Genomic DNA, 18,483 nt, shown 5'->3' with positions numbered 1-18,483 from the left:
CCATAGATTGAAGCCCTGTTCGCGGGGACGCGCAAAGGTGACGTCAACCCGCTTATTGAGCGTTCCCTAGTTTTCTAAGCGGAAAAACGAAAGATACTATTTACTTTCTCTCTTTTGAATGATATATTTCCCATCAGATTAAAAAGCAAACGGCTGAATAAATAATGTGCATACAATTGCAAGGAGGCACGTTTTAAGGACACTTTTCAGATCTGTCACAATCTTCGTATTGGAACAAACTTCCGTTTTTAAGTCTAGTCCCACTCTGCTATGTTCCTCCTTCCTACAGAACAGACAATGACAGGATAATATGTCATTTGTCAGTATAGTCCTATTTCTTAAAACCTTCTCTGTTGTTTAAGTTTCTGATAACCACGAATAGTAACCATTGATATAACAGTAATGATATAACATTATGTCAGACACTGTGTTATTTTCAATCAAGACTAAAAGATAATGTGTTCAGACTGGCTCCACTCGCTTTAATTGCCCCTTTGAATCTAATTGTCCTCTGTGGTTTCCTACTCAACACAATTTTATTTTTTATTGTATTTTAAGGTGACATTGAATGTTTTGAAAGGTGTCCTGAAATAAAGTGTATTATTGATCTTATATCTGTGCCTCCATCACACTATTAATGTTCTTTATTTTAGACTAGGTTTTTCCTGGTGTCAATCGGGAAGATCTGCACTGTTCTTTAACATGTTCAGCAGAGCAGGTATTTCTCCTGCCAGATATGGCACCCCCCCTACAACTTTGTCCAGGAGAGTCACAACGTCACCAAAATCACACTGGTGTTGCCTGTTCCCCTCTAGTTTATGTTCACCAAAGCATGTTACTCTGGGCCCAGCAGGTGAAAAACTAAAGAGGGGCTTCCATATCCGGCAGAGAAGGTGTTATAGCTGCCGGACAGCGAAGGTTTTAAGAAATAGGACTATACTGACTATACTAAATAATGACATCTTATCCTTTCATTGTCTGTCCTTAAAACGAGCAACCTCGCAATTGTATGCACATTATTTATTCAGCCGTTTGCTCTTTAATCTGATGGGAAATATATCATTCAAAAGAGAGAAAAACGCCCTTACCCTGTATTCCACCGGGCCACGGCGCCGCAGATGGAACCGGTGGAATACAGGGTCTACCGTGTTTAGAAACCGTTAAGCAGAACCAAAATTGTGTATTTTGTATGGGTACCCGGTACCCGGCATTTTCTTATCGGTCCTCATCTGGAACTGAGTTTCGGTTCCCAACCCTACCAAGGAGAGAGGAGAGAGGAGAGAGGAGAGAGGAGAGAGGAGAGAGGAGAGAGGAGGCTCATCATGAACACATCTGTCCATCAGACAGAGGGCTGCTGTGCCTCCTGTCATCATTAATGGACATCTCTTTAAAATGACCGCTCAGAGGAGAGGAGTTCTCATTTCTCTAACCGCCTGCTGCTTCCCCTCCTCTCTCATCAGTTCCCCTCCTCGACTCCTCTCTCCTCGACTTCTCTCTCCTCGGTTCCCCTCCTCGACTCCTCAACTCCTCTCTCCTTGGTTCCCCTCCTCGATAGGAGGAGAGGAGGAGAGGAGGGGATATTAGATAAATGGGAAACCTTCCATGACAACAACATCAACATGATAACAACATCAACATCAACACGATAAAACCATGTGACTAAACTGTGACCATGGTTCAACATGTCCAGCAGCTTTGGGAGCTTCAGGTGATGGAGCTTCAGGTGGAGCTTCAGGTGGAGCTTCAGGTGGAGCTTCAGGTGATGGAGCTTCAGGTGATGGAGCTTCAGGTGGAGCTTCAGGTGATGGAGCTTCAGGTGATGGAGCTTCAGGTGGAGCTTCAGGTGATGGAGCTTCAGCTGATGGAGCTTCAGGTGGAGCTTCAGGTGATGGAGCTTCAGCTGATGGAGCTTCAGGTGATGGAGCTTCAGGTGATGGAGCTTCAGGTGGAGCTTCAGGTGATGGAGCTTCAGCTGATGGAGCTTCAGGTGATGGAGCTTCAGGTGATGGAGCTTCAGGTGATGGAGCTTCAGCTGATGGAGCTTCAGGTGATGGAGCTTCAGCTGATGGAGCTTCAGGTGATGGAGCTTCAGGTGATCTAGCTTCAGGTGATGGAGCTTCTGGTGATGGAGCTTCAGGTGATGGAGCTTCAGGTGATGGAGCGTCAGGTGATGGAGCTTCAGGTGGAGCTTCAGCTGATGGAGCTTCAGGTGGAGCTTCAGGTGATGTAGATTCAGGTGATGCAGCTTCAGGTGGAGCTTCAGGTGATGTAGATTCAGGTGATGCAGCTTCAGGTGGAGCTTCAGGTGATGTAGCTTCAGCTGATGGAGCTTCAGGTGATGGAGCTTCAGGTGGAGCTTCCGGTGATGGAGCTTCAGGTGATCTAGCTTCAGGTGATGGAGCTTCAGGTGATGGAGCTTCAGGTGATGCAGCTTCCGGTGATGGAGCTTCAGGTGATGGAGCTTCCGGTGATGGAGCTTCAGGTGATGGAGCTTCAGGTGATGGAGCTTCAGGTGATGCAGCTTGCGGTGATGGAGCTTCAGGTGATGCAGCTTCCGGTGATGGAGCTTCCGGTGATGGAGCTTCAGGTGATGGAGCTTCAGGTGATGGAGCTTCAGGTGATGGAGCTTCAGGTGATGCAGCTTGCGGTGATGGAGCTTCAGCTGATGGAGCTTCAGGTGATGGAGCTTCAGGTGATGGAGCTTCAGGTGATGGAGCTTCAGGTGGAAACTAGACTCTGATCTGCTCCTCTTTAGGAGCTCAGGTCCAGAATACATGAATATGAAACACGTACAGAATAAATTCAACATACACTTACGGCGTTATCTCCCAGGATGTCCAGCTTCTTCATCAACTCACTGATCACAATGTCCTGAGGAACAGGAGAAACGTGAGTCAGCAGAAATACCAATGACTCCGCGATGTGCCATGGCGATGTACCTGAGTCAGAAGTGAAGTACCGTCACACCTGAGGATCACCGCGAGTTATTAACAGGTTGCTGTCACTCACCGGGACGCCCTCAGCCTCGCAGTAGATCTGAAGAGGACTGAGGCCTTCTGGGAAATGGAGTTGATGGAAGTTAATGGCAGGTGAGCGTCGCTCCCTCTCCTGAAGAGTAATAACAACAAGGTTAACCAGCTAGTTAACAGCGTGTTGTTTACCTCAGTCTAACGGTTAAATGTCTTGTTGTTTACATCAGTCTGACTGTTTAGCGTGTCGTTGTTGTTTACATCAGTTCTTACCTCCAGCTCCAGGATCCTGAACTCCAGCAGTTCATTCTGGTCTCTGATGTCCTGGATCTCGTTCTCCAGCTGCATCTCTTCAGCTTCCATCTGCCTCACCTGAGAACCCCCCCCCCCCCCCACATGGAGTCAGTTACCTAACACTGCTATAAACTACATCCAGAAGGTTTTGAGACTGTGTTAGCTTCAGTGTATAGTGTGCGTTAGCTTCAGTGTATAGTGTGTGTTAGCTTCAGTGTATAGTGTGCGTTAGCTTCAGTGTACAGTGTGTGTTAGCTTCAGTGTATAGTGTGCGTTGGCTTCAGTTTATAGTGTGTGTTAGCTTCAGTGTACAGTGTGTGTTAGCTTCAGTGTATAGTGTGCGTTAGCTTCAGTTTATAGTGTGTGTGTTAGCTTCAGTGTATAGTGTGCGTTAGCTTCAGTTTATAGTGTGTGTTAGCTTCAGTTTATGGTGTGTGTTAGCTTCAGTGTATAGTGTGCGTTAGCTTCAGTTAATAGTGTGTGTTAGCTTCAGTGTACAGTGTGTGTTAGCTTCAGTTTATGGTGTGTGTTAGCTTCAGTGTATAGTGTGCGTTAGCTTCAGTGTATAGTGTGTGTTAGCTTCAGTTTATGGTGTGTGTTAGCTTCAGTGTATAGTGTGCGTTAGCTTCAGTTTATAGTGTGTGTTAGCTTCAGTTTATGGTGTGTGTTAGCTTCAGTGTATAGTGTGCGTTAGCTTCAGTTTATAGTGTGTGTTAGCTTCAGTGTACAGTGTGTGTTAGCTTCAGTGTATAGTGTGCGTTAGCTTCAGTTTATAGTGTGTGTTAGCTTCAGTGTATAGTGTGCGTTAGCTTCAGTTTATAGTGTGTGTTAGCTTCAGTTTATAGTGTGTGTTAGCTTCAGTTTATGGTGTGTGTTAGCTTCAGTGTATAGTGTGCGTTAGCTTCAGTTTATGGTGTGTGTTAGCTTCAGTGTACAGTGTGTGTTAGCTTCAGTTTATAGTGTGTGTTAGCTTCAGTGTATAGTGTGCGTTAGCTTCAGTTTATAGTGTGCGTTAGCTTCAGTTTATAGTGTGTGTTAGCTTCAGTTTATGGTGTGTGTTAGCTTCAGTGTATAGTGTGCGTTGGCTTCAGTTTATAGTGTGTGTTAGCTTCAGTTTATAGTGTGTGTTAGCTTCAGTTTATAGTGTGTGTTAGTTTCAGTTTATGGTGTGTGTTAGCTTCAGTGTACAGTGTGTGTTAGCTTCAGTGTATAGTGTGCGTTAGCTTCAGTTTATAGTGTGTGTTAGCTTCAGTTTATGGTGATTTGTTAGCTTCAGTGTATAGTGTGCGTTAGCTTCAGTTTATAGTGTGTGTTAGCTTCAGTGTATAGTGTGCGTTAGCTTCAGTTTATAGTGTGCGTTGGCTTCAGTGTATAGTGTGCGTTAGCTTCAGTGTATAGTGTGCGTTAGCTTCAGTGTATAGTGTGCGTTGGCTTCAGTTTATAGTGTGTGTTAGCTTCAGTTTATGGTGTGTGTTAGCTTCAGTGTATAGTGTGCGTTAGCTTCAGTGTATAGTGTGCGTTAGCTTCAGTGTATAGTGTGCGTTAGCTTCAGTGTATAGTGTGCGTTGGCTTCAGTTTATAGTGTGTGTTAGCTTCAGTGTACAGTGTGTGTTAGCTTCAGTTTATAGTGTGCGTTAGCTTCAGTGTATAGTGTGCGTTAGCTTCAGTTTATAGTGTGTGTTAGCTTCAGTTTATGGTGTGTGTTAGCTTCAGTGTATAGTGTGCGTTAGCTTCAGTGTATAGTGTGCGTTAGCTTCAGTGTATAGTGTGCGTTGGCTTCAGTTTATAGTGTGTGTTAGCTGTGTTTTATTAAATCCTGTTAAACTGGGACTACAGCCATAGTTTTGTAATTTTATTTTATTTTGAAAAGCCGCAGCCGGAAGCTAATGTTGCGCTGAATGTGGTGCATTTTGGGAATCCGTCAGTGTTAGAGTATTCTTAGCTTTGGGTGAGTTGTTGCTCTGTTCACTCAGTTGTAAATATAATAATAATTGTGATCTACGTGTACTATTCTGTGTATAATCTATCTACATTTATTGGTCATATTTTATGTTTATCTGAATATCTTTAGATTCCGTAGTGTATTACTTTTTAAAAGAATTATACATAAACTGAGAGGGAGCCGTTCTTCAGCTAACTAGTTAGCCGCTAACGTCGTGGAGTACATGTGGCATTTACGTCACTGATGTGAAACTTTCCTTTGTAGAGCAACATCTCACTGTACTGTGGCTAAACTGTGGATCTGTGTGTTCATTCCATGGTTTGCAGGTATGTTTATTTTGAGCTGTTAAGGCGAGACACCCCAGGTGAATACGGTAATTTTTTTAACTTAAAGGTATCAGCTAGAAATTTCTCCAGTTAATTACTTACAATAAGGCAATTGTCTTTTGTATTACAAGTTTTCTGAAATAGCATGTTTAAATATGCAAATTACTCATTATGTCATCAAACATGTGCATATTTTAACACATTTCAGGAATCGAAATCTGAACTTTGGATAAAGCCAGGTTCAAAATTCTTGTTTCATTTTGTAGTCATATTAGTTTCTAAGGCTTTTACAGAAGGGATTTTGGATATCTCTTTTTATCACTCCATAAATCAGAAAATACTGTCAACAGCCCTAAAATATCAATTTTTGCCATGTTTTTAGATATACAATGTTGTATAATTCAGGCTATGAATGATATATGAACAAACCCTTCTGTAAAAGCCTTCATAATATTGATAGGAATATAACTGGAAGGTTTGGTGTGTCTACGTGCTACTGAAGTTGAGATTTCGAACTCAAGAGTAGGAGAAAAAACTCATTTGGAGAAAACGACCTTTACAGATTGCAGCGAGGCGCTAGCTAAACCCTCCTGTTCTCTGGATGACAGCTTGCGCCTCGACGCACTCAGTGAAGGTATTTCATGTTCGGGGTCATTTCTTTTTTGTATAACCTTGCTTCGTGCAATGGATAATTGTTGTCATCTTCTCTGTAAACTTTTTTTTCGCCGTTCTTTTGCCATTTTGAGATTTCAATTTCTAGCGGAAAGCTAACCAGGAAGTGTTTTAGCACACCACGTGACGCATCTGAACGAATCACGTTGTCTGAAATTGACACCAGCCAATGAGATTTCGTTTCTTGGTTTAAGACCCCTTTGTGCTTTCCCGATTGGTTGCTGATACAAAGGAAACGACCATATTTGGATCCGATGAGATTGTGCAGGAGAGACACAGCTTTCTAACGATACCTCTGATGACATGGTGCACACAGCGGTCGCGGTACTTTATGTTACGTTAGAAAGCTAACTTTTGGTGAATTTAGGAGAAATCTACTGACGCAAATAGACAAACTATAGTCAAATAAACACTTAAATGTGTATTTTGTACGTTTTCCTTCCAAAAGCCTGAAAGAAAACATGTTATAGAATCAAAATAGCACAAAATCTCAAAATTGACCAGTGCTTGAAAAACGATGTTTTTGCCTGCCGTGTCTCGCCAAAACAAACTATTATTGAATACTGTCCATCTAAGTAATTTGATTAATCTTTATTGTCACAATTACAAACTAAATTGATTTATGTTTGTAATACATGTTATTGGGTTTCTTTATGTTTGTATTTAGAATAATTTTTCTCTAAACAAATGATACCACTATACGATCACTGTAGGAGTGTTAGAGGATTCTTAGCTTTGGAGCAACATCTCACTGTACTGTGGCTAAACTGTGGATTTGTGTGTTCATTCCATGGTTTGCAGAATAAAAGCTGATTGGCATTTCAAACTGACTCTGGTGAAGTACAAGAAAGCAACAGCAAAGTAGGACCCAAGTGTCACATTAGCTTCAGTTTATAGTGTGTGCTAACTTCAGTTTATAGTGTGTGTTAGCTTCAGTTTATAGTGTGTGTTAGCTTCAGTTTATAGTGTGTGCTAACTTCAGTTTATAGTGTGTCTTAGCTTCAGTTTATAGTGTGTCTTAGCTTCAGTTTATAGTGTGTGCTAACTTCAGTTTATAGTGTGTCTTAGCTTCAGTTTATAGTGTGTGTTAGCTTCAGTTTATAGTGTGTGTTAGCTTCAGTTTATAGTGTGTGTTAGCTTCAGTTTATAGTGTGCTAACTTCAGTTTATAGTGTGTGTTAGCTTCAGCTTATAGTGTGTGTTAGCTTCAGTGTACAGTGTGTGTTAGCTTCAGTGTATAGTGTGTGTTAGCTTCAGTTTATAGTGTGTGTTAGCTTCAGTTTATAGTGTGTGTTAGCTTCAACGACTGTCGTCATAGATAATGGTCATAATACTGGATGATCAAGTGATCATGTAAAGTTTGCCTCACCTTCTCCACCAGCTGCTGGTTCCTCTGATACAACGCCTGCTTCTCCTCCACCCACTGCACATCCTGAGGGACAGAATATTGAATGCACAATATTCTCGAACCTCTCAGATTACTGCTCTATGTTCTATGTTCTAAGTTTTTCGTCAGGTCAGTCAGGTAGAGCCAAGAGTCTGCATGTTTTTCTCCAAACTGAAAAAAATTAGCTTTAAGTTTCACAGTCTGTGTGTGTGTGGTGTGTGTGGTGTGTGTGTGTGTGTGTTACCAGTCCTTGTTGCTTCAGTGCTGAATCCAGATCGGCAACTCTGGTTTGATATCGACTGATTTCACTCAGCAGCTGTTCTCTGTTCTGAAACACAGAGTAGAACCATTCACCTGCTAGAACCCTGTATGTTAGAACACTGTCTGTTAGAACCCCATTTCTTCACAGATGTTAGAACCCTGTCTGTGTCAGATCATAGATGTTAGAGCGCCTTTGTCGGCGCGCCGCTGTGGGAAGATGGTGCCTGTGTCGGCTCGCCACTCCCTCAGCTCTCTGCCTTTAGCTCTCCTGCTTTTGTTTTATGTTTGTCAGAATGTCTCTGCTCTGCTCGTCTACGATCGCCAAGCTCTCCGCCACCTAAGACCCTCACTGGAGTATATACTGCTGCCCAACCCTACATCTGGCAACCGTAAATCGACTCCCCCCCTCTACTGTCGGATATTCCCACCTACCTGCGCCGGTTCCCCTGCATCCTGCCTCGCCGAAAGCGCTTTAGACGACGGGGAAAGCGTGGTGGTGCGCTGGTCCATCAAAAAGCACATCTGACGGCTTCTTCTGGGACTTATCCACGCATCAGATGCCATGGCCCTCCCGCTGCACGCCATGTGAGGGTTCGGTGGATTCGCCCGGTCTTTCCGGAGCTGCAGCCTCTGCTGCGCTCGCTGACAGCTCCTCCTGCCCAACTGACTGCTCCCGGCCCGCACGGGGTTCAACACGCACATCTTCGTCCACTAAGACGCACTACACCTTCGGCACCTCCGGAGAGAAAACTTTGCATGGCTTTGCTAAATGCTAGGTCGATAGCAAACAAAACGTTCCTGTTAAATGACTTCTTCACCTCTCGTGATCTGGATTTTATGTTTCTGACGGAGACCTGGGTCCACGCTTGCGAGTAGGTACCGTTTTCTGTACTTCTTCCTCCTGACTGTACATTATTCAGCCCCCCCCGTGCCACCGGCCGTGGTGGGGGCATAGCATCAGTGTTTAGAGCTAGCCTCCAATGCTGATTGCTTCACCCTGTAACTAGCTACGCTAGCTTTGAGTTGCAGCTTTTTGAACTGAACCCCGGCCTCGCCTATACTCTGCGCAGTCGTGTATCGTCCACCAAAGTCCAATAAGGATTTCATAACTGACTTTTCTGACTTTCTGTCCGGGATCATTGTGAAATATGATTGTGTTTTGATCTGCGGAGACTTCAATGTCCATGTGTGCTGCGAGTCCAAACCTCTGGTTAGGTTCTTTTTAAATCTCCTTGATTATTTTTGTCTCGTTCAGTCCGTGGCTGGCCCAACACACGAAAAAGGACACACCTTAGATTTAGTGTTATCGTTTGGACGGTCTGTCTCTGTGGATGAAATCTGTGCAGCAACGCGTATCTCAGACCATTTACCGGTTCTGTTTACAACCTCGATCCCTTCCGCAGGAGTCGAATCACGTGCCCCTGCACGTCGTCTTTGTTTGATCAACCCCTTGACTGCCTCACAGTTTTCTGATGTTTTTAATGCTTCTCCGATCTGTAAATTAGAGGTGAACTGTGCTCTTAGTGGGGATGAGCTGATCTCCATGTTTGACTCGAAATGTACGCTAATACTGGATTCCGTTGCTCCTTTTACGCTTAGACGCACCAAAGTTCTCTTGAGCCGTGGCTCAATGACTGTACTCATGCCCTCAGATGCACCTGCAGGCGTGCAGAGAGAAAATGGAAAAAGGACAAACTCCAGTGTTCTGTCCTCATCAGGACATTGTTGTTCATTTGTTGGATTTGTCTCCCCCGGCTGGCTGTCGTAATGTGTAAAATATGTACCATTGGTACCATGTGACCTAGTACATAAGGAAGCTGTATGTGAACAGGACAGCGACATGTTTTTTTGGTGACCACAATCTGCCCTAATCCTTGACGTTCCGTGCTTTTGGTCGCATTATTGGTACGTACAATTGATATAAACGTAGTGTTCTTTCATTTCCATTGAATATGTTTATAGAGAATAGTTTTGAGATGATAGTTAATGTGTGTTGTAAACTCCTCTGTAGAACTACCGTTAGCTACAGCCATAATTGTGTGCTACAGCCACGTGTGTGTGTGTTCTTTGGTGTTGATTCAACGTATAATGTGTGTAAATATTCTTCCGCATATTTATGTACTTATTGTATTGTGTTTATTTCCTAGTTTCACCCTTTCTTCATGATTAAAAGCGATTAAACGACATCTACGGCCTCTAGTCTTTGATAGTGGAAGGTGTTTAGCTGACAGTCAAAGTGCACAAGAGATACGTGCACTTAGGACTACACAGTGAAACAATAGCTTTCTAGCGGGCCGGACAACAGGTTTGATCAGATACAAGTTACTGCTGCTACATTACAGCTAAGAGAGAAGACTACAACAACAGCGCTAACGAAGAAACCTCATCCTCGGCTTCACAATGGAAGAAAGGAAAGAGCCACAGACAGCTTAGTGTTGCATATCTTAAATACGTTAAAAAAAGTACTAAGTTATAATATAATAAACAATAAACAATATGCTAAAAAAAGATAAAAACTAAAAAAGTTACATAATTTTCAAAAATACAGATCAAAAACAAATCAAATAGAAACATAGCTTCAAAGTAGAGCTCACACTCAAACCCGAAGACCCCGAAGAGCGTACATCCAAATACGTACTTCAACATCCCAAATCACACGATAGCCTTCAGTCAATGCCAGAAATGGAACCCATTAATGGACATGGAAGCGCTATTTCACAGCAGGATGGGAGTTTCCCTGCACTATAACCTAATGACAATAACTCTCCTCTACTGATTAATGCTCCCGCTCAACAGCTGGTCAAGTTGGAACATAGATCAGAACGAAGATACCCAGTTGAAGTTGGACAGAATCATGGATGGATGAGGACAGGAGGACTTAATGATCGTAACCGTCCACCAGCTCAACACCACAGCACTCCATTAGCTGGCAACGCAGACGAGAGTCAGAGCATGACAGACTTTGTGAGATTCTTTGCCTACCGCAAACTTGTCAGCACAGGATTGTTACAGTTTGACGATCGTTCAGAAAGCTTTAGAGCCTGGCGAGCTTCGTTTTTTAACACAGTCAGAGGCCTAGACTTATTGGCTAGCGATGAGATGGACCTGCTAGTCAAATGGCTAGGAAATGAGTCTGCTGGTCATGCAAGGTGGATCAGAGCAATGAATGTGAACCAACCTGAAATAGGGCTAGCCATGGTGTGGGAAAGACTGGAACACTGTTACGGATCACCAGAAGCTATTGAGAGCTCATTCTTCAAGAGACTTGATGGGTTCCCCAAGTTGACGAACAAGGAATTTCAGAAGTTGAGAGAGCTGGGCGATCTGTTGATCTGTTCTTTCTTCGAAGGCTGAGGGAGGTCTACCGGGCCTCGCCTTCCTAGATACCTCACATGGCGTCAACCCCATTGCACAAAAGTTACCATACAACCTACAAGAGAGATGGATCAGTGCCGGCACCAGATGCAAACGTCAAAACGGTGTACCATTTCCACCATTTTCCTTCTTTGTGGACTTTGTCTGCGAACAAACAATGACAAGAAATGACCCCAGTTTTGATCTTACCATGTTCAACAACACCCTGTCTTACTCAGAAACGCCTGCCTTCAAGCAGAGCAATAATAGAACAACTATTTCAGTCCATAATCCCGACGTGTCTTCCCCCTCCGATGCAGAGATGACTCAAAAGATGACTGAGGAGCCTGGCAGACAGTGTCCTATCCATAGGAAGCCTCATCCTCTACAAAAATGTCGCGGATTTAGAGAGAAATCCCTTGAAGATCGTAAGGCCTTTCTTAAGGAAGATTGGATCTGTTACAGATGTTGCGCCTCAACATCACATATTACCTGAAACTGCAAAGCGAGCGTCAAGTGCTCCGAGTGCGAAAGTGAAAGTCACAACACAGCTCTACATCCAGGACCCCCAACCTGGAAGGCAAAGGGCATTGACCCTGCCATAGGGTATGGCAGGGAGGATGGAAGTACACCTGCTGACATTGCAGCCCTATGTACCAGCGTCTGCGGTGGAGACCTGAGCGGCAGGTCGTGTTCGAAGATATGTCTTGTTAGAGTCTTCCACTCAAGTTATCCAGACAAAGCAGTAAAGCTTTATGCCATCCTTGACGATCAAAGTGACAGATCACTTGCTTGCCCAGAGTTATTTGATCTTTTCAAGATACAAAGCCCCAAGTCACCTTACTCACTGAAGACATGCGCAGGAGTGGTAGAGACAGCTGGAAGAAGAGCGAGTGATTTCCAAATCGAATCTCTCAATGGGCAGGTTTGTCTATCTCTCCCTACGCTAATTGAGTGTAACCCGATTCCTAACAACAGATCAGAAATCCCCACTCCAGAAGCTGCACTCCACCACGCACACCTGAAATCTGTAGCTCTTCAGATTCCTAAGATGGACGACCAAGCCCCAATACTGCTTCTCCTTGAAAGGGTAATAATAAGAGTACACAAGGTGCAGGAACAGATCAATGGTCCTCACGATGCACCCTATGCTCAGAGGCTCGACCTAGGATGGGTCATCATGGGAGACGTCTGTTTGGGAAATGTTCATAAGCCATCCATGGTGAACACTCTCTTCACAAGCACGCTAGAGAACGGTCGTCCATCTCTCTTTCAATCTTGTCCGAATCGCCTCCTCATCAAAGAAAGATACAGCGACTTTACGTCAGCTGACCCCACAAAGAGCTACTTCAGTGATGACACTTCCTGTGACAAAGGAGAAGACCATCTGGGGTGTACAGTGTTCCAAAGATCTAAGGAAGATAACAAAATAGCTCCCTCGATTGAAGACAAGGTCTTCATAAAGACCATGGAACAAGGGTTCCGAAAGGATGATGCCAACAACTGGGTTACCCCTTCCCCCTTCAAGGGGCAGAGACATCGTCCAGACAACCGATCACATAACCTTAAGCGTCTCTCTCCCTCAGATGGTTCATTTCCATACGTGGTCCAGTGAAGCATATCCGCTCGGATAGAGGCACCAATTTCCACAGAGCCTGCAAGGAGTTCCAGGTTCCTTCAAATATTGACAGCGTCCGTGTGGAGAGACATGAGGCTCGCACAACTCTTTTGGCAGAAGTAGCGGCCATCATGAATGCAAGACCCTTGGGTCCAATATCCACCGATCCTCCAGATCCATTGGTGCTGACCCCTGCTACCCTGCTCACACAGAATAAAGGTACCTTCTCAGCTCCTCCGGGGGATTTCATCCCCAAAGACCTGTACAAGCGTCACTGGCATCAGGTTCAATTCCTTGCAGATGCCTTTTGGAGCAAATGGAGGAAGCAGTACCTCTCAACTTCGCAGACAAAGAGTAAGTGGCACAGAAGCAAGCTAAACATTGATGTTGGAACTATTTTTCTTGTGAAAGACTCTCAAGCAAAGAGGCAATGCCATTGGCATTGGTCACCAAGGCATCCAAGAGAAAGGATGAAAAAGGTTGACATTGTAGAGGTCAAGATCACCAGAGAAGAAGGTGCTAAGCTTTTCCTCAGACCTATTACAGACTTAGTCATTCTTCTCTCCGAGGAAGACTACAAGAGCAAGTAGTGACATTCAAACATTGATATTTAGAAGCTCAGTTAATGGGTGTTATCAATAGATACCAGGCAGGGAGTGTTCTGTCCTCATCAGGACATTGTTGTTCATTTGTTGGATTTGTCTCCCCCTGCTGGCTGTCGTAATGTGTAAAATATGTACCATTTGTACCATGTGACCTAGTGCATAAGGAAGCTGCATGTGAATAGGACAGCCACATGTTTTTTTGGTGTCCACAATCTGCCCTAATCCTTGACGTTCCGTGCCTTTGGTCGCATTATTGATACGTACAATTGATATAAACGTAGTGTTCTTTAATTTCCAATGAATATGTTTATGGAGAATAGTTTTGAGATGAGTTAATGTGTGTTGTAAACTCCTCTGTAGACCTACCGTTAGCTACTGCCATAATTTTGTGCTACAGCCACATGTGTGTATGTTTGGTGTTGATTCAACATATAATGTGTGTAAATATTCTTCTGCATATTTATGTACTTCTTGTATTGTGTTTATTTCCTAGTTTCAGCCTTTCTTCATGATTAAAAGCTAATAAAAGACATCTACGGTCTTTAGTCCTTGATGGTGGAAGGCGTTTAGCTGACAGTCAAAGTGCACAAGAGATACGTGCACGTAGGACGACACATCCATGTCTCCTTAGAAATCCTTTGTGCTTGCCTTTACGACTTCCAGACGGCAGTCAAAGCAACCAAAACAGAGCACATTTCTCTGTTAATTTCCCAAAAAAGCCATACACCTCAGGTTCTTTTTAATGTCCTCAATTCGATCATTAATCCCTGTGATGCTTCTCCAATTGTGCCATCGACTACTCTCTGTGATAAGTTTCTTACATTTTTTGTCAAAAAAGTATCTGCTCTTAGGCCAGCCCACACTAATGCTACCCCAGCCCTGGAGCGAGTAGTTTACGCCCAGCTGCAGTCGTTCTTAACCACGCATGGCATCCATGAAAGGTTTCAGTCTGGCTTGAAACCCATGCACAGCACTGAAACAGCCCTTTTAAGAGTTTTTAATGATCTGCTCCTAGCCGCCGACTCAGCTGTCCTGGTACAGTTAGACCTGACAGCTGCCTTTGACACTGTGGACCATAGCATCCTGTTGTCACGGCTTGAACAGTCCGCTGGCATCACAGGCTCTGCCCTTGCATGGTTCAGGTCTTACCTGACAGACCGTAGCTTCTCAGTGCAGCTAGGTGCCTTCTCCTCTGCTAAAGCCCCTCTTACCTGTGAGGTTCCCCAAGACTCTATCCTGGGCCCCATCCTCTTTTTACTGTGCATACTGACCCTAGGTTCAATTCCCACAAAATACAAATTCCCTTCCACTGCTACGCCGACGATGTACAGATCTATCTGCCTCTGAAAGCAAATGTCAAACACTCACTACAGCCGTTGATGGACTGCTTGATAGAGATCAAATCCTGGCAGAGCAAAAACTTCCTTAACCTCAACGAGAGCAAGACCGAGGTCATCTTTTTTGGACCCCAACCTCTCCGGTTGATATTCTGGGCTCTCTCAATAAAAATATCCTCCCCTCTGCCATGAACCTTGGAGTGACCTTCAATAGCACTTTTAAATTCAACAAGCAGGTCAGCACCGTAGTCAGACTATTGGCCAAAACCAAGTCGTATTTATCTTTTAAAGACCTAGAAAGGGTTATTAACGTCTTTGTTACCTCAACACTGGACTACTGCAACGGTCTGTATGTGGGTATGGACCAGGCCTCAATTAGACGCCTGCAGCTAGTTCAGAACGCCGCTGCACGTCTTCTCACTGGCCACAAAAAGCGTGACCACATCTCCCCAATTCTGGCCTCACTGCACTGGCTTCCAATTCGGTTCAGAATTGATTTTAAAATCCTTTTATTTGTTTTTAAAGCCCTAAATGGGCTGGCTCCTGCCTACATAGCTGAACTCCTCCAGCGCTACACCCCAGAGCCTTAAGGTCTGCTGACCAGCTGCTGCTGGTAGTGCCCAAGGCCAGGCTCAAAACCTGAGGGCACCGAGCCTTCGCAGCAGCTGGCCCTCTGGAACACTCTGCCCCTCCATGTGAGGTCGGCCCAGACCCTAGGGGTTTTTAATTCCTCACTTAAAACACACTTCTTCTCTCTGGCCTTCTAGTCAGAGCAGAGCACGACTCCTGACTTTTCCCTGTGTTTTTTATTTATCTGTTGTAAATTGTTGTCTTTTATTGTGATTGTAGTAATGTGTTTCTATTACATGTACAGCACTTTGGCTCGACCAAAAATCGCTTTTAAATGTGCTTTATAAAATGTATAAATAAAACTTGATTTGATTTAGAATCCGGTTCTTTGACCACAGGTGTTAGAACCCACCCGGATCTCCTTCTCAGGATCGTAGGTTCCCCCGCTGGTTTCTGCAAGCAGAGCGTAAGCTCTCTGCAGAGCTTGGTACTCCTGAGTCAGCTGACGGAAACGGAACTCCGCCTCCTCGCGCACACACACCTGTAACAGGAACATGGGAGTGAGGAGGCGGGTTCTCTGTGGCTAATCCTGTTAACAACAATGTGTGTGTGTGTGTGTGTGTGTGTGTGTGTGTGTGTCTACCTCCTCTGGCTCTGTATCTGGAGTTCTATCGGTGTGAAACGACAAAGACGATCCATCAGAGTCCACAGAAGCTTCTTCATCGTAGCCGTAGAACGTCTCTATGACCTGAGAGGGAGACAACGTTACTGGGACTGGAACCTCAAGTCCCTACAGACACGCCTAGTAACAACAAAAGTACTAATGTTAGTTGGAATACCAGTAATAGCAGCAGTACTAATGTCAGTTGGAACACCAGTAATAGCAGCAGTACTAATGTTAGTTTTAATAGTAGTACTATCAGTATTACTGTGAACCCTCACTCTGCAGGCTCTGAAGGTCCGTTTCCTCCTGACTGAATCCTGGCGTCTGTACCTCAGCAACATGTCTCTCTCCTGCAGGAAACACACACACACACACACACACACACACACACACACACACACACACACACACACACACACAGTATTTACAATCTCCTTTGGGTTGATTGAATATATTTTACATCATAATTAGAGTAATGTTTTTTTCTGTAGTTTTCTTTGTGAGGAATTGAAATACTAACGATAACATTCTTCACATAACCCGCTGTCTCCAGAGCCTGGAACGCACACACAGAGGTTAGAGCTGTTGTTAGTATAACAGTATGTAGCAGTAATACTGTTAGTACTGTACAACAGAATGTATGTAGTATATAGTTATACGTGTGTAACAGTACTTCACCTTTGACAGGTCGTCAATGACGTGTTGTTGCTCCAGAACTTGTAAACGTAGAAACTCCATCTCCCTCTCGTCCTGGCTGTAACCATGGTAACTGGAGCGGCTGCGGTCCAGGTCATTCAAAGAATTCGGTCTCCGCTGAAATATGTAAATAAATCATAAACATGTCGATAAATCATAACAACTTATAACCCTTTTGTGCAGGTGTGAGGTAAAGGGTCAGGGGTTACCATAGCTACCATCTCCATGTTTTCCTGTGTGACGAAGCGCAGCTTGTTGTCTAGGCGACGCAGCGATAGCGCCATCTCCTCGTTCTTCCTGCTCAGACGCCGGTTCTTATCCAGCAGAGGCAGGAACTGACTCTCCGTCTCCCGCAGCCGCTTCAGCTGCACACAGTAGACACACAATACTGCAAATACTGCACACAGTAGCCTACACACAAAATACTGTAAACACTGCACACAGTACACATAGTGAATACTGCACACAGTACACACAGTAAACACTGCACACAGTACACACAGTACACACAAAATACTGTAAACACTGCACACAGTACACATAGTGAATACTGCACACAGTACACACAGTACACACAACATACTGTCAACACTGCACACAGTACCAGCTCGTTTCGTTCCTCCGACAGCAGAGCGTTCCGATCCTCCAGCTTCCTCACCACGGCGCTGAGCTCAGCGATTTTTAACTGAAACCTTCTAGTGTCCCGTTCCTCCTGAGACTACAAACACACAAACGCACGCACACACACACACGCACACGCACACGCACACGCACATGCACACGCACACACACACACACACACACACACACACACACACACACACACACACACACACACACACAGTTACAAGAGTAAGAGATTCAACTACTACTCCCATGGTGCATCTCAGTAGCACAGCCAGTCACAGAGCTTTAGGGAGTGCAGGTGATGTCGTCGTAAACTTCTGCAACGACTGCAGACGAATACTTCAGTCAAACAACTAACACCCGGGTAATTAAAATGAGCCCAGGCCGTAAACTGGTTTCATCACCTGGTGACCCAGTGAGTAGGAAGGTTAAACAGGAAGTAGAGTTAGGATGCTGTGGTTAAACAGGAAGTGGGTGGGGTTAATGCAGTAGGAGGCGGGGCTTACGAGGTGAGGACAGGTGTTAGGGTCAGGGTTAGTGTTGGGGCTGGCCCCCCCCCTCTGAGCATCTCTCAGCGCTGCGATCTGCTGCTCAGCTGCCTGCGTCTGCAGCTGCAGGCGGTGGGCGTGACCTGCCTGCAGACCCAGAGCTTTGTCCAGAACACTGACCGCTCGGTCCTTCAGCTTTATCTCATCCATCTGCACACAAACAGGCACACAGACTTTCTTTTATTTTTGTATTTAACCTTTATTCAACCAGATAAAAGCAATGAGATAAAATCTCATTTACAATGCTGAGCGGGCCAAGAAGGGAGCAACGTTACACATTATTACACAGAACACAGACATATAAAATACAGAGAACACAACTAAGTAAACAACAAGATGAAAAGCAGTCACTACATTGTGCACATTAGGGACAGTAAGAAAGGTACACTACTTATTACTGCAAGAGCAGCTGGTGGTAAGGACTTCAGACAACTTCAAATTAAAACAGTACCGTACAGGCTGGCAGGTTAGAGACACACAAGTTGGACAAAGATAGGTAGACAAGCAGATAGAGAGATGAACAGGTAGACAGACAGGTGAGTATTTTATTTGACGCATGATGACCGGCCTCTCTGATTGGACGAGGAGCAAGTGACTGTTTTTGTTAAAGTAAA

The 18,483-nt window shown here is 44.5% G+C and overlaps 1 protein-coding gene across 6 annotated transcripts in view; it reads right to left on the bottom strand.

Annotated features, from left to right (window-relative positions):
• Positions 1-18,483, bottom strand: part of jakmip3 (Janus kinase and microtubule interacting protein 3) — a 36,478-nt gene that overhangs the window by 8,307 nt on the left and 9,688 nt on the right. The window contains exons 5-17 of one of the 6 annotated variants that reach the window (XM_079660286.1): positions 17,828-18,019; positions 17,299-17,412; positions 16,904-17,059; positions 16,677-16,811; positions 16,519-16,554; positions 16,277-16,348; positions 15,978-16,082; positions 15,747-15,875; positions 7,834-7,917; positions 7,572-7,634; positions 3,243-3,341; positions 3,010-3,108; positions 2,812-2,871 (exon numbers count right to left, since the gene is read on the bottom strand). In XM_079660286.1, coding sequence (XP_079516412.1) covers positions 2,812-2,871; positions 3,010-3,108; positions 3,243-3,341; positions 7,572-7,634; positions 7,834-7,917; positions 15,747-15,875; positions 15,978-16,082; positions 16,277-16,348; positions 16,519-16,554; positions 16,677-16,811; positions 16,904-17,059; positions 17,299-17,412; positions 17,828-18,019 — 1,344 coding nt within the window. The remainder of the gene's footprint in view (positions 1-2,811; positions 2,872-3,009; positions 3,109-3,242; positions 3,342-7,571; positions 7,635-7,833; positions 7,918-15,746; positions 15,876-15,977; positions 16,083-16,276; positions 16,349-16,518; positions 16,555-16,676; positions 16,812-16,903; positions 17,060-17,298; positions 17,413-17,827; positions 18,020-18,483) is intronic. The other 5 variants (XM_079660287.1, XM_079660288.1, XM_079660289.1 and 2 more) reach the window with 5 other exon arrangements.

This window comes from Notothenia rossii (assembly GCF_949606895.1).
Source record: "Notothenia rossii genome assembly, chromosome: 11".
Taxonomy (NCBI): Eukaryota; Metazoa; Chordata; class Actinopteri; order Perciformes; family Nototheniidae; genus Notothenia; species Notothenia rossii.
This window is presented reverse-complemented; position numbering and strand designations above follow the sequence as displayed.